Consider the following 15,118-nt stretch of genomic DNA (forward strand, 5'->3'; position numbering starts at 1 on the left):
TTGCTGGACTGTTGTTTATGCTTCTCTTAGAGGTAATGGCTATGCAGCCAGTGTCTTCCTACTTACAGAGTGCTACACAAACAGAATGCTATTGAAAAGGAAAAATGCTTGTTAGAATTTTTATTATACTATAAACTAGTTCAATCTAGGCTATCCCATTGTACGGTTGTAGGCTATGCTGCATGCTGTACATTATAAAGATTATAAAGAATAACAGCATGAAAAAATATACAGTATAGTATTACCCAAGTGTTAGCAGTTGTGTTAAAATACACTTTGGTATTCCCAGATCTCTGTTCATATTGAAGGGCCTCTCTATCTATCTGTAAAACCAGCTAGTAACTTGCATAAAGTTACTAGATGGCACAGTAGTTAAAAATGGCTACTCTTACCCTAGTGATTAAACATGACCTAGATGAGGGGTAGGCAATCTTGGCTCTTTTATGACTCGTGGACTTCAACTCCCAGAATTCCTGAGCCAGCCATGCTGAGGGGAAAGGGAGAGTTTCCAAGCTGAGCCATGCTGGCTATGGAACAGAAATGCCAAATGTCTCTGCGGAGAGATGATTCAGTCTTTTGCTGGACTGTTGTTTATGCTTCTCTTAGAGGTAATGGCTATGCAGCCAGTGTCTTCCTACTTACAAACAAAGTGCTACACAAACAGAATGCTATTGAAAAGGAAAAATGCTTGTTAGAATTTTTATTATACTATAAACTAGTTCTAGGCTATCCCATTGTACGGTTGTAGGCTATGCTGCATGCTGTACATTATAAAGATTATAAAGAATAACAGCGTGAAAAAATATACAGTATAGTATTACCCAAGTGTTAGCAGTTGTGTTAAAATACACTTTGGTATTCCCAGATCTCTGTTCATATTGAAGGGCCTCTCTATCTATCTGTACCACCAGCTAGTAACTTGCATAAAGTTACTAGATGGCACAGTAGTTAAAAATGGCTACTCTTACCCTAGTGATTAAACATGACCTAGATGAGGGGTAGGCAATCTTGGCTCTTTTATGACTCGTGGACTTCAACTCCCAGAATTCCTGAGCCAGCCATGCTGAGGGGAAAGGGAGAGTTTCCAAGCTGAGCCATGCTGGCTCAGGAATTCTGGGAGTTGATGTCCACGAGTCATAAAAGAGCCAAAGTTGCCTACCTCTGACCTACAGTAGATGATATATATTGCTTGAATGTGAGAAGGCCAGACCAAGCAGGGAATGAAAGCCCCCAATTCATTTGATCCAGAGCTAGCTGTGAGGGTAAATATATCTTAAGATTCATGCCAGATGAACTGAAAGAGGAGGTTGTGACACACATTCTCCCTTCTTTACAGCAGCCTTCCCTATCTTGGGTCCCTTGAGTTATTTGGGTTAGAATTCCTTTCATCCTCAGCCAGCCTGGCAAATGGTCAGAGATGAAGAGAACTGAGTGCAAACCATCTGCATGGATTCAAGTTTGGGAAGGCTGTTCAGTAAGGATCTCTATCCCAAAGCCCACTGTAAAAATCCTTCCACTTGCATGCGTCCACTCCCACATATGTTCAGTGGAGTTCAGTAGGATTTATTCCCAGATAAATGAAGACCTGACTGCAGAGTTGCTGACTGTACAGAAGAGTCATTTAGAGAGCAGACTATTGCTTGAGTCTTACTTTTCTCTTATAACTGTGTTAGACATCCATGATGAAGATCAGTTAATATTTTTGCACTGGATGTAAATAGGTTCTTCGATCATACAGTTGAAGCGATCTGAAAAGTTGGGAATAATAAATCTTTATTTTAAAAGTATTAATAGGAAATGTATAATATCGGATCATTTTGTGCACTTATATTCCGAGGATACAGCATTGCGTAAATGGTTAAAAGCATTAACAGACAAGTTCCTTGTGAAAATATATCCTGTCAGCCATGTATGTTAGGGTAATGTATCTAAAACTATCATCCTTTTGTACTCTCATCATTCAAAATGAATTGATGGCTTTATTATTTATACCAATTGACATATTGCAATTGTCTTATTTTCAAATACTCAGTGCCCAGTTATCAACTTCTGACTTAGCCTAATGTTCTGTTATGAAGCAGGAACTATTCCATGCCCCATTTGCTGGTATTTGTGAAAGCTGTGAAGGTCCTTTTTTAAATGGGTATTTGATGGATGGCATGATCACTGAATTCTGGCCTGAAGTGGTTGATCTCTACATTTCTAATCTTGTAATTGCAAACTACTTACAGTCCATATAAAGGTAAAGGTAAAGGTTCCCCCGCACATGTGTGCTAGTCGTTTCCGACTCTAGGGGCCGGTGCTCATCTCCGTTTCAAAGCCGAAGAGCCAGCGCTTGTCTGAGGACATCTCCGTGGTCATGTGGCCGGCATGACTAGACGCCAAAGGCGCACGGAACGCTGTTACCTTCCCACCGGAGTGGTCCCTATTTTTCTACTTGCATTTTTACGTGCTTTCGAACTGCTAGGTTGGCAGAAGCTGGGACGAGTAACAGGCGCTCACTCTGTTACGCGGCACTCGGGATTCGACCCGCCAAACTGCCGACCTTCCGATCGACAAGCTCAGCGTCCTAACCCACTGAGCCACCGCGTCCCTTACACAGTCCATATAAGCAGTATCTAAATCTAATCTAATAAAATAAGTAGCTAAGGTGTCTATGGAGATTCTCAGTTATGCAGGTCATGATTGCTTCAAAGGTGCTTTTTCAAAAGGCAAATGGACTGTGGTTTTTTTCTTTTCTTTTCCTTTGAAGAAGAAGACATTTCGCTTCTCATCCAAGAAGCTTCATCAGTTAGTAATGAAGCTTCTTGGATGAGAAGCGAAACATTTTCTTCTTCCTCAAGGAAAAAGAAAAAAAAACATAGTCCACTTGCCTTTTGAGAAAAGACACATTTTGAGACAAGTAACCAAGATAGAAAATCACAACAAAATATCATGGGCATTTGACAAGTGGACATAAAAGTATATAAGATAAAAACATTTGAAAGGATTCCTTAAAAAGGAAACTGTGTGCTAATAATCTCCCTAATTTATCTTTCATTGTTACTCATTTATGCAGACGAGAATACAGCTTATTAATAGAATGTACTATTGCTAATCTGAAGAAAAAAAGTCAACTGCACTCATGAAAAAAAAATTATAGCAAAAGGCTTTCTTAAAGATTTTGCTGTACAAAATTTCTAGCATATATAACTAGAACTTCCTTATTTATTGTTTTCTTCTATATTTAAATCTTTAAACCTCAAATCTTCATTACATTGTACAAGTGCAGCCCTTCCAAATTAATTAAGCCAATTGTATCCATATTGAACAAAATCCAAATTTTCCGTCCTATTAAATAGTACTTCATTTCATATATTGTTAGATCTGTTGTACTTTCTATTGTTTCCTCAAATCAGGCTACTTGGCGGTTTTATTCTACCGATTCACGACGAACAAACCTGACAGCTACCTGGCGATATTATGAATATAGTCTTCCATCCCTCAGGCATGTATCAGTGCTATGAATGCTACAAAAAACAATACTTGTACTGGTTTACTAATATGCTTCTCCATTTTTGTTTGCCTTTTTCTTTTATCATATATCTGCACGTAGTGTGTATGGCGTAGTTATGCAGCTGATGAGAAATCGGTTTCCATTGCTACCTGGAAGCCTCATTTGAAGGCCTTACATACCTGCAGCCCTACAAAGTAGGTAAAAATATGGCAGCTGGTGTTGTACTTGATATCTGGTTTTGAGATTATACAAATCGGTCTGTTGTTTTTGTCTTGTCTTTCTACTTTCCCTTTTCCCCATTCATTTCCTTTTATTTTCTTTCACTGAGGAACTCAGGTAGCAAACATGCACATCTTCCAAATAAGATAAATCTAATTTCTATTTTATTTTGCTTCTTAATAAATGTTATAATTAAAGCAACAGAGAATTTTGCAGTCCTCAAATCCCTGCTGAAACCTAACCTTTTAACAGCATCTGGGCATGTGTTGGACTTCGTTAATTCATCTCACTTCACAGAGTTAGGGGTATATGCATTTTTGGATGTATACTATTTTTTATTTATTGTTTTATCATAGAGAATAAAATACAAAACAGTAAAACAAACAAACAAAACAAAGGCATAAATCAGCCCTAACAACAACAAAGAAAAAAATAGTGTACAAAAAAGGAGGAAAAAGTGGTCAATTAAATTTAACATTTAACATCTAGGATCCACCCTGAATAGGTGCTGAAAAAAAAGGTAAATTCTCTTCCCCTTTTACATATAGATATATACATACATATACATATATATTACACACACATACATATACATACACACATACACACACACATATACACACACAGCCTTGGTGGAGCAGTGGGCTAATGCCTCCTTAAGTAACACCAGCTGCCTGCAATGAGTGCAGGTTCGAGTCCCACCAGGCTCAAGGTTGACTCAGCCTTCCATCCTTCCGAGGTAGGTAAAATGAGGACCCAGATTGTTGGGGGCAATTAAGCTGACTTTGTAATAATGCCGCTTGGGGTTTGTGTGAAAGCCCTAATAAGCAGGCATATACAGAGAATGAAGGCTACTGCTAAGCTTGTAAGCCGCCCTGAGTCTTCGGAGAAGGGCGGGATATAAATGGAATTAAAATAAAATAAATAAAATATATATATATATATATATATATATATATATATATATATACTGTGTATATATACACATACGTACACACAGATATAAAGCAGTCAACAGGTTGAGCTAAATATTACACTAATCTTCAAATCCCTCTGTTAACCATCTCTTATTATATTTAGCATGTAGAAATCTCTTATAAAGCTGTCCAGTCCATTATCTATAATCAAAGCAATTAATTTCACCATCTCTGCTGGTTCAGTCAATTTCAAAATCCATTCTTCAATAGTCGGCATCACATTTTCTTTCCAGTGTTTGGCAAGTACAATCCTCGCATCCATCACCATGTGAAGGAATAGCACCCCATAATGTTTTTTTCAACTGGCTTGTCTATCGTATATAAAGTAAGAGCTTCAGGTTTCATTAATATTTGTATCTTAAATATTTTTGCATTGTTATGTTTATCTATATTTGCAAGACCACTACATAACGATAAAATGAACCTGGATTTTGATTACATTTCCAGCACTTATTAGAAATACCTTCATAAATTTTTGCTAGTCTATCTGGGATCAAGTACCAACGATACATCTTTTAGTAAAAGTTTTCTTTGAAACTAATTTAATGTGAATTTTAGTCCATTCTCCCATTTATCTAGCGTTATATTATACCCATTTTGTTTGCCCATTTTAACCTTTATAATCTTCATTGTCATTTTTTTTCCTGTGGAAACAATAGCACACATTAAAAATGAAATTTAGTTGCTTCCTCTCAAAGCGTACACATACATAACACATTTAAAACATACTATATACAACATATGTACACATACATTCTTTAATATCTCCTAGGTTCATCTTAAGTAACATTTTATATATTTTAGAAATCAAATGGTCATTGTCAGAACATAAATTAACATCCAATTCAGATTTAGTTCCTGTGAAAACAAAACTTTTAAAATCAAATTTAAATCTTTCAAAAATTCTCTAATAATTAAACCAATCACAAGCAAATCCTTCACTTACTAGTTGTTCTCTTGTCTTTATCTTAAATCCCTCTTCTTCAAATATAAGTCTCGATATGTCATCCATTTACATTCTGAAATCATCTCTGTTCTACGTAACACTTCATGCGGTGATAGCCAAAGTGGCACTTTATCAGCTAATTTCCTTTTATACTACCACCATACACATGAAATTGATTCCTAATTGCATGAAAATTAAAACCAGGGTTAACTTTTACTTTGACATGCCACACATAGGCATGCCCCCCAAATCTCAAATCAAAGTCTTCGAGGTCTAACAGCCTTGAATTTTTTAAAGTTGTCCAATCTTTTAGCCATACCAGACAATAAGCATCATAATATAATCTAACGTCAGCAAACCCAGACCTCCTCTATCTTTAGAATCTTGTAGTAGATTGTATTTAATTCTTGGTTTTTTATTTTGCCAAATAAATTTAGATATATCTCTCTGCTACTGTTTGAAAGTAGAATCTCTAATAAATATCAGTGTAGTCAGAAATAAAAATAACATTCTATATAGTACATTCATTTTAATTACTGAAATTCTTCCCATTAATGACAAATCTAATTTTTGCCATCTATTTAAATCCAATTTTATCTCCTTCCATATTTTACTGTAATTATTTTTGTAAAGTTTAGAATTTTCCTCAGTGAGAGTCACCCCAAGTACTGTACCTTTTTCACAACTTTAAAACCAGTTTTAAATTCCAATTTCTTCTGATTTTCCTCCTTTATGTTCTTAGTCAGTATTGTCATCTTTTATTTATTCTTAAACTTGCCGTTTTCCCAAACATTTTAAACTTCCTTATAACATGTTCAATGTTCTCTAGCGGGTCTTGCACAATCATTACCAAATTGTTGGCAAATGCATGTAATTTGTAATTATGCACTTTAATTTGTAGTCCTTTTGCTCTGTTATCCTATCTAATGATATATATTTAACAGTTCCAACACTAGAATAAATAATAAAAGGAATAAGGGACACCCCTGTCTTGTTCCTGTCTGGATTTCACATGGTTTTGTAAAGTCTCCATTCACCATGGTTCCAGCTTTCTGGATGGAGTGTATAGGTGGGCTTCAGACCCTGTATAAAGTTCAATCCAAAGTCCATCTTTTCCACTGATTTAAACATAAAGGCCCAATTCAAGTTGTCAAAAGCTTTTTCTGCATCCAGAAAGACTAATACCTGATTGTTGCTACATTGTTGTACATATTTAATTCTATTCAAAATTACTCTTACATTATCTTTTAGTTGTCTTTTAGGTAAGAAATCACACCAGTCTTCAGGTATATATTCCAGTAAAACCTAAAAAGTCTATCAGCTAAAATAGATGTAAAGAGTTTGTATTAAGTTTGTATTAAGAGTTTGTATTATTAAGAAGAGAAATTGGCCTGTAGTTCTTCACAGACGTTAAATCCAGTCCATCTTTGGGTATTCAAGAAATGCAGGCATCCTTCCAAGAGTCTGGTATAGGGTTCCCCTATAAAATAGAATTAATTAAGTCCTTCATCGGAATAAGTAGTTGATCTTCAAAAATTTTATAGAATCTACTTGGTAGGTCATCTGGTCCTGGAGCTTTGCCTGTTTTAGTTCTTTTAATTGCTTCTATTATTTGAAAAGTTGTTATTGGTCTATTCAAAATTTTCTTGTAGTTTTCCGATAGTTTAGGAAGATTTTTAGTTGTTATATATTCCTCCAGAGTATCTAAAGAGATTTCTTGTTCTTTATATAAATTGGTATAATAATTCCAAAAAAAGTCTTTGAATGTTTTTGTTATCGATATAAGTCTTACTCCCCTCTTGAAGCTTGGTTATCATCTTCTTTTCTGTCTGTTTTCTTGGTTTGAATGCCAAACATCTCCCTGGTTTATTTACATGTTCAAAAAAAGTGTTGTTTTGTATATTCAAGTTTATTTTCAATATCTGATAGAGTCAAAAAAGAAATTTGTTGTTGCAATAATTTTAGTTGATTAAGTATGTTAGGATCTTCTGGTGAATTGTGGAGTTCCCTCTCCTTCAGTTTAATTTCTTGTAGCACATTTTGGATTTTTTTGTCCTTCTTCCTCTTAATTACTATATTGTATTGTATAAAATATCCTCATATCACAGCCTTACAAGCACCCTAAACTGTTGTCAGCTTGGTTCCTTTATTTAAATTCTTATTAAAATAGTCTTGAAGTACCTGAAGTACCTTTACGTTCTTTAACAATCTGTGGTCTCTCCAAAACAGACTCATTTAATCTCTATTTAAAAGACTGAAGACTAAATTTAAGATGTATAGACACTAGATTATGGTCAGAAAAGTTTTTGGAAGAATAATAGCTTTAGATGCTTTGTGAACCAGATTTTTTTATAATCCAAATCAAATCAATTCTAGAAAAGGATTTGTGTCTCTCTGAAAAGAAAGTAAATCTTGTTCGTCCATGTTTACACCTCCAAACATCAATCAAACCTAAAGTATTAGCTCGAAAAAAGTTTGGGGCAGTTTCACTTGTGTTTCTTTAATTCCTTTATCAGCTGATCTGCTCAGTTGTGCAATTACTTCCCCATTATAGTCTCCAATTATACATCAATACTGAAAAGAATAGGAGAATAAGTGTTCAGACAGATGTTTTTAAAAAACTTGGCTTTTTCTTGATGTAGGATGTTTAATTCCACTACAAAAATTTTATTCCCTGTAATTCAATTTGCACAATTACATACCTGCCTTGATCATCAGCAAACAATAAATGTGGATGTAATTGGGGATTTATATACAAAACTATCCCATTAACTTATTTTCTTGGAGTTAGCAGAAATAAATTCCAGACCCAAAATGTTATTTGTTAAATGCTTTTTATCAGTCTCTTTAATATGAATTTCTTACAAACATACTATATCATGGTTTTCAAATAATGAAAGAACTTTTTTCTTTTTTGTGAGGAATTTGCCCCATTAACATTCCATGACAAAAATTTTCAATCCATCTGTTATGAAGAGGAAATTCCAGGGATTCCAGCTGAGGCTTTTTTTTATCCTTTCTGATCTTTATCTTTTGAAAAATAGTGTAGTTCCAATCCATGTTTTTCCAAAAATATCTTGTGCTTTAAGGACTGAATTTAGTCTATACTATTGATTTCCAAAGGTAAAATAACCCTTTCCACTTTATCCCAGTGAAAGGGAATATTATTTTGTTTCAGGAGATCTGTCAGGAAAAAATATTCTTTGCGTTTCCTTAATATTGTAATTGGAATTTCTCTAAATATTTGCACCTCTTTTCCAGAAAAGTTCAATCTTTGGCGGTAATGTTTCTGAATTACTTGCTCTGTAATAGATTTTCTTATAAATTGGATCATAACATCTCTTGGCAATTATCTTCTGGCCACATATGCTGAATTAATTCTGTAAATCTTGTCTATTTCTTTAGAGAAGTCTACTTTCTCATCTTCAAACCATTTAATCATTTACATTTCAGTTACATCACTTAAGTTGTGAATTTGTTCAGGAATTACTCTAAGGCGCAGAAAAACTTTGTTCTGTTTCAAATCCAATAACAGTAAATTTTGGTTAAGGTCTAACCTTGTGTCTGTCTCATCCATTCTAATCTGTATATTTTTAACATCTTCTTTAGTTTGTTTTAACTTTGATAACTAATAATTCAATTTTTATCAGATTTTTCATTTATCTCTTTTATTGTGTCATGTAACATAGAAAACCTTTTCTCAAATACTTCTTATGAAAGTTTGGTGGTGGGCTCTTCTGTTTTAATTCCTTCTTAGGAGGCATTTTTGCAAATATCCTCTCTCTTATAATCAGCAGAAAAGCCAGCAAGAATACACCCTTCTTTTTTCAAGGTCAGATAAGGAGTTCCAAAAGCAAAACTAAGCAGTTGGCAGAAGAAATAATGTTGATATACAAACTCACAGAGTAGGGGGGGAGAGAAATTTCCAAGCTTTTAATGTAGAAAGCTGAAAATTGTATGCAGAGTAGAGAAGAAATGGAGTAAAGATATAAAGTCTTTTCAAGTTGATAATATATACAATCTATTGGATAGAAGTTCAATATAGTTAGATCAGTAACTCATTTTCTTAGTAATCTAAAAAAAACCTGTTGCTGTTTGTCTTTTCTATATGGAATGATTAATTATTCCAAGATACTCCTCTGGTGTTATTAAATCGGTTAGAGTCCATGAGGAGGAAAAGTATCTAACTTCTAGCACACAGCCAGCAATTAACATGCAAAAAGTAAAAAAGAAAAAAAAAACATTGCAAAGAGAGAAATTAAAACAGAGGTGTCTTTGAAGACAGCAGCTGGTGGGGACATGATGATAATCCTCTTATTTGGCAAACTTTCCAAGGAGAAGAAATGTGCTGAATATTTGTCTAGTTAGAACAAAGATATGTACTGCTAGTCTAGAGCACCATACTGGGCGGAGTCCCTGGATGTATACTATTTATACTGATTTCCATTGCTTGCTCATACTAATCCTGCTTATAAATGGATCAAGAAACAGGTTTTCTCATTTTGCAACTTGAATTTTCCACTGTGCAGATCAATGCTCCTTGGTAGAGCAGTGGGCTAATGCCTCCTTAAGTAACACCAGCTGCCTGCAATTAGTGCAGGTTCACATCCCACCAGGCTCAAGGTTGACTCAGCCTTCCATCCTTCCGAGGTAGGTAAAATGAGGACCCAGATTGTTGGGGGCAATTAAGCTGACTTTGTAATAATGCCGCTTGGGGTGTGTGTGAAAGCCCTAATAAGCAGGCATATACATAGAATGAAGGCTACTGCTAAGATTGTAAGCCGCCCTGAGTCTTCGGAGAAGGGCGGGATATAAATGGAATTAAAATAAATAAATAATAAATAAATGAGGTCAAAGTACCATATTAATCTAAACTAACACCTTTGGTTCATAACATTGAGACCAACAAAAAAAAGCTTAGATGTACAAGCAGTTGATTAGTTCAACATAAAACTCTGCTGCTACTCCCACCTTGCAGTACAATATTTTCTTTTTTAAAAAGAAGCTTAAATATCACCTTGCTATCTGTATTGTCCTTTAGAGCCACATGTTTCCTCTTTCTGTGAGAAACATGCAGGAAGGTGCTAGTGATGAAACTCATAATGAGCGTTTTCCAATTTCAGCTATTAGTTAATCATACTGATATGATTCTTGGGAAATTCTCAGTAAAAGAGAAATGTGTGACTTTGCATTGCCATGATGAATTGGACTCCAGATCTTTACTATTTCTTCAGATACTGTTTTTAGTTAGGTAACAAGTCAAGGTGAATTTCCCACTACATCTTGTGGTAGAGTGTGATCAATAAATAAATATCAGTTTCCTTTTTTTCCCCAAAAATTTTGCTTCCTAAAAAACTTTGGGTGATTATGATAGAGCCCAAATAGAGCCCAAGTATAATTTCAGAATGACCATATCATGTAGGAATCCTGAAATTAACTTTTAATGACTACGATGTATTTAATCACATAATGTTTCCAGCATGCTGCAAGAATTCAACAGATTTTCAGGAAAGAAATCCAAGCGTGAATGCAAAAAATGAATCTTCGGTGACATGTTGCACCCCATGGTCTTGTATACTGTACAAAATTTGACAAGCAACTGAATGTAGTTTTGTGCTCTGTAGTTGCCAAGAAAATTCTCAGCGACATCCTCGAATGCTTTCTAGGCAATTTTTTCTGGCCCTACTAGATCTTCACAGTGCTTGTCATTGAAGATGTATCTGATCTGTGGACCAACAAAACTGCCTTCCTTATTCTTGGCATCAATTGTTGTTGGAAACATCTATCCTAAATAATGAAAACCTTCACTTTCCTTGTTCATTGATTTCATAACATTTTTCATCAGTCCAGATTTTGTGTAAAGCAGAGGAAAAGTATCTTTTGTCTGGTTAACAAATGGTTCATGTGTCACATTTTTCTGTCCTGGAACAAAATTCTTTCAGAGTGGCCATTTCTTTGTAATGTAATGTGACTCTCTTTAATGACAGTTCCATTCACAACAGTACTTAGTATATCTGAGCTTCATTCCAAGCAGCAGAGCCACTACTCTTAGATCTCCAGAGATGTTCCAGTTGTACTTGTTGGTATACTGGATGTGCTTCAACACAGTTCCATGTTTTTGTAGGTTTCTTTCATGTGTGCAGCATGGCCATTGTATAAAAAGATTTACATAAAACAGTACATGAAAGGTTAAATTACAGCTTATTTCTGTGATTAGTAGCTAAAAATCTATAAGATCACACCCAAAAGTGTTCAGGAAGCAAAATCTTTGTCGACCAGTGTATTGTTCTTTGCTAGGCAGAAAGGTTACTTTAAATATAATAGTAAGGCATGTTTCTCACAATAATGGTAACAAAAATGTTTGAAAGAAGTACATATGCAGCTGTACCAGTGGTGGGATTCAGCCAGTTCTCACTACTTCGGCAGAACTGGTAGCTAATTTTTTGTTGCCCAAGCCCAGCATCCATACAGAGAACTGGTTGTTCACATATTTGAATCCCACCACTGAGCTGTACCAATAATAGAGGTCTTTTATCCTAAAAACCTAGCCCATTATTTTGTATAGTTAGTACTTTCTGTAACAAAAAGAGCAGTTGGGTTAGCTTTGGGAATAATTTTGCATAGCATAGCAATTTTGTTAAGTGTCAACTACTCATACTAAGCTGTAAAGGTACAATATGGCTATATCAGTTTTCAGCTCTTACAAATAAACAATTAAGCCACAGGTCTACATATTACAAGACAGTTATGGCCAAAAAGAAATGCAATCAGTCCTTTTGTAAGATATCCCTAGCCTCAGTGATTAAGTTAATCATATTCCATTACTGCCGATAGCTACAGTTCTCTGTTATTTGTATATGAGCACTGCATTTTGCCTAATAAATGCTTTGTCAACTCTCTCTCTAAACATATGTAATAAGCATGTTGAGCATGCATGAACATACATTTTATTTTTTAAATGTCACTATAAATACAAATCCATGCTTGGATGTTTGTGCTTGCTTTTTTAAAATATTTGTTTACAGTTTATTAAGCATTCATTTAATTAACAAATCCAATTGCAACTTAATAATTATTTAATAATATTTGTAACCACATCATGATGGGTACTGCGAGCATAACTAATTTTTTTCCTCCCCAAAACCCTCTCTCTTCTATTATCTGACTCATGAAGGAAAGAACAAGGGGAAGCATCAAGCAGGTTTGTAGTGTTTTTATGCATATAGTTTAACAACTTAAATGTTATTTTGGAAATTTTATACCACTTTGGGAATGGAATTATATTACCGTATTATACTGCAAAATAATTAAAGGATGTGCTTGAATCCAATTAGGAGAAAGGGGGGGGGGACTTTTCCTAGGTAGATCGTTATTCTGAAGCAGACAAAATGAGGCTCAAAGTAATAGCCAGAAAGGTCTTCTGTTAAGAAGCATGAAAATAACAGTTTTCTGTAGAATGTAGTCATAACCTGTTAGATAATTAAGGTTTAAGTAGTTTTCCATATCTGTTGAGATAGAGAGGAATGCTTTGTCTGGATTGAACAAACATTTCTGCTTGAACAAACATTTCTGCTCTATTTTTTGTAAAGAACTTTGAAAATAGAGTCAGTGTGGGATATGCTCAAGTAATATTTTGATTCATTAAAAATACTATGGGCTACATTCAGAGAAAGAATCTGCCCATAGCAATCTGCCTTTGCAAACAGTGGGTTTAATGTTAGTCATCTCTATCATAGGTTCTACTGGTATAGTCAGTCTATTGGAAGAATTACAAAAAAATTAATATACTATAGCAGACATGTCGAACACAAGGCCCGGGGGCCGGATCCGGCCCGCAAAGTGGTTTCATGTGGCCCGCGAAGCCATCCTGGAAACAGTGAGGGAACGTCTATTGGAAGAATTATTAAAATTAATATACTATAGGGATTATAAAGTTGAATCAGGATGAGGATACCCACATTTAAATCCCAGTTCATTTAGAAAGCATGCAGGATTATTTTGAAAAAGTCACTAACTTTGTTTAACTCACCAGATAAGCTGTGGTGAGGATAAACATTTGGAAGAGGAAGTAACCTCCTTAAGTTCCTAGAAGTAAATAAATACTAGGTCTGAATTAGACTATCTAAAACTGAAAGATGAACATGTATACATGGGGGGTGGGGGGGCAAGATACATATGGTAGCTACATAGCTTTTTATCCTTATTTTGATGTACCTTTGAATCATTTAACAGACTCTTCTAGATATACACTTTTGTCATTATTTAAAGAAATTGAATAATTTGCCTGCCCTACTAGTCAGACATTTGAAACTAGCCATCTTGCAGTCATGTGGGAAAGGCTGCTCTCGGCAAAAATAAATGTTGCTGTTCTCCTCAATTGCATAAGATAATGCAGTCATCAAGTTCAACCAAATAACCAAGATCTGATAGATCCGTTTATCATACAGCAGCTAAACTATAAGAAGAATTCTGATTTGATTCAGTCTTCCTATATAACTGACTACCTGATGCAATCTGATGCTCACCGCATGATTAATTATATTTTCCATCAAACCATAACATTAATCATGCCGGCTGGAACAAATAAGAGTTACAAAACACTTAGAGGGTACTTAGTTGCATTCACTTGCATTTAGTCCATCTTTCTCCAATCAAGTATCTCTCAAGCTTTGATTTGCTGCTGATGCACTACTATGGGAACTATAAGTCAAAATATCTTGGGGTTTGGTGGCAGCAGCAACAGATAATAAAAATCTCATTTAGACCAGCTTATTATTTCCAGCATGATTGGATAAATATCCCTGGAAGATCACTATATAAACAGACTATAAATTTGATAACCATCCTCTTAGTTATGTTGCCTTCTGATAAATACATTTTTAAAATGCAATTAATGGCCAGAAATAAGTTATTTCTATGAATTGGCCTTATTCTTTTAAAAGTATGTGACACATAAGTCACTGTCCCACTGGACTTCAAATATATATGTAGAGTGGTAGAAGCACTTAGCTAGATCGATTGACCTTTTCTACACAGTACCTATCCTTCTTGGCCTCCTGAGATTTCTCTCCTAAAATCTATAGCTAAATAGGCATTCTAGGTATTTATTAATCTTTTTCTCTTTTTGTACCTCCTCACATAAATTATTATTTATTCCCTAAAATATAGGAAGTCCTTGACCTACAACCATTTGTTCAGCAACTGTATGAAGTTACAACAATGCTGAACGAATAGTGGTTACAACCAATTCTTATAATTCCAGCCATCCAAGCACCCCTACAATCACATGAGTGTGATCTAGGTTTTTGGCAATTTATTCACATTTACAACCAGTTGACATGCATCCCACAGTCATGCGATTGCTCTGCTGGTTTCCCCAGACAGTCAGTGGGAAAGCCAGCAGTGAAAGTCACATATTCAAACTCACAAACCCTCCTGCTGCTCCTCTGTGCTCATGCCCTCTTTACCACTCACACACCC

At 35.1% G+C, this 15,118-nt stretch overlaps 1 protein-coding gene across 1 annotated transcript in view; it reads left to right on the forward strand.

Annotated features, from left to right (window-relative positions):
• KCNQ5 (potassium voltage-gated channel subfamily Q member 5) overlaps nucleotides 1–15,118 on the forward strand; it is a gene marked incomplete at its 5' end in the record, with an annotated part of 363,603 nt that overhangs the window by 314,603 nt on the left and 33,882 nt on the right. Inside the window, 2 exons of the mRNA XM_083377082.1 lie at nucleotides 3,596–3,690; nucleotides 12,813–12,839. Of these exons, the coding sequence (XP_083233208.1) occupies nucleotides 3,596–3,690; nucleotides 12,813–12,839 (122 nt within the window). The remainder of the gene's footprint in view (nucleotides 1–3,595; nucleotides 3,691–12,812; nucleotides 12,840–15,118) is intronic.

Source organism: Vipera ursinii (genome assembly GCF_947247035.1).
Source record: "Vipera ursinii genome assembly, chromosome: 1".
Classification (NCBI taxonomy): Eukaryota; Metazoa; Chordata; class Lepidosauria; order Squamata; family Viperidae; genus Vipera; species Vipera ursinii.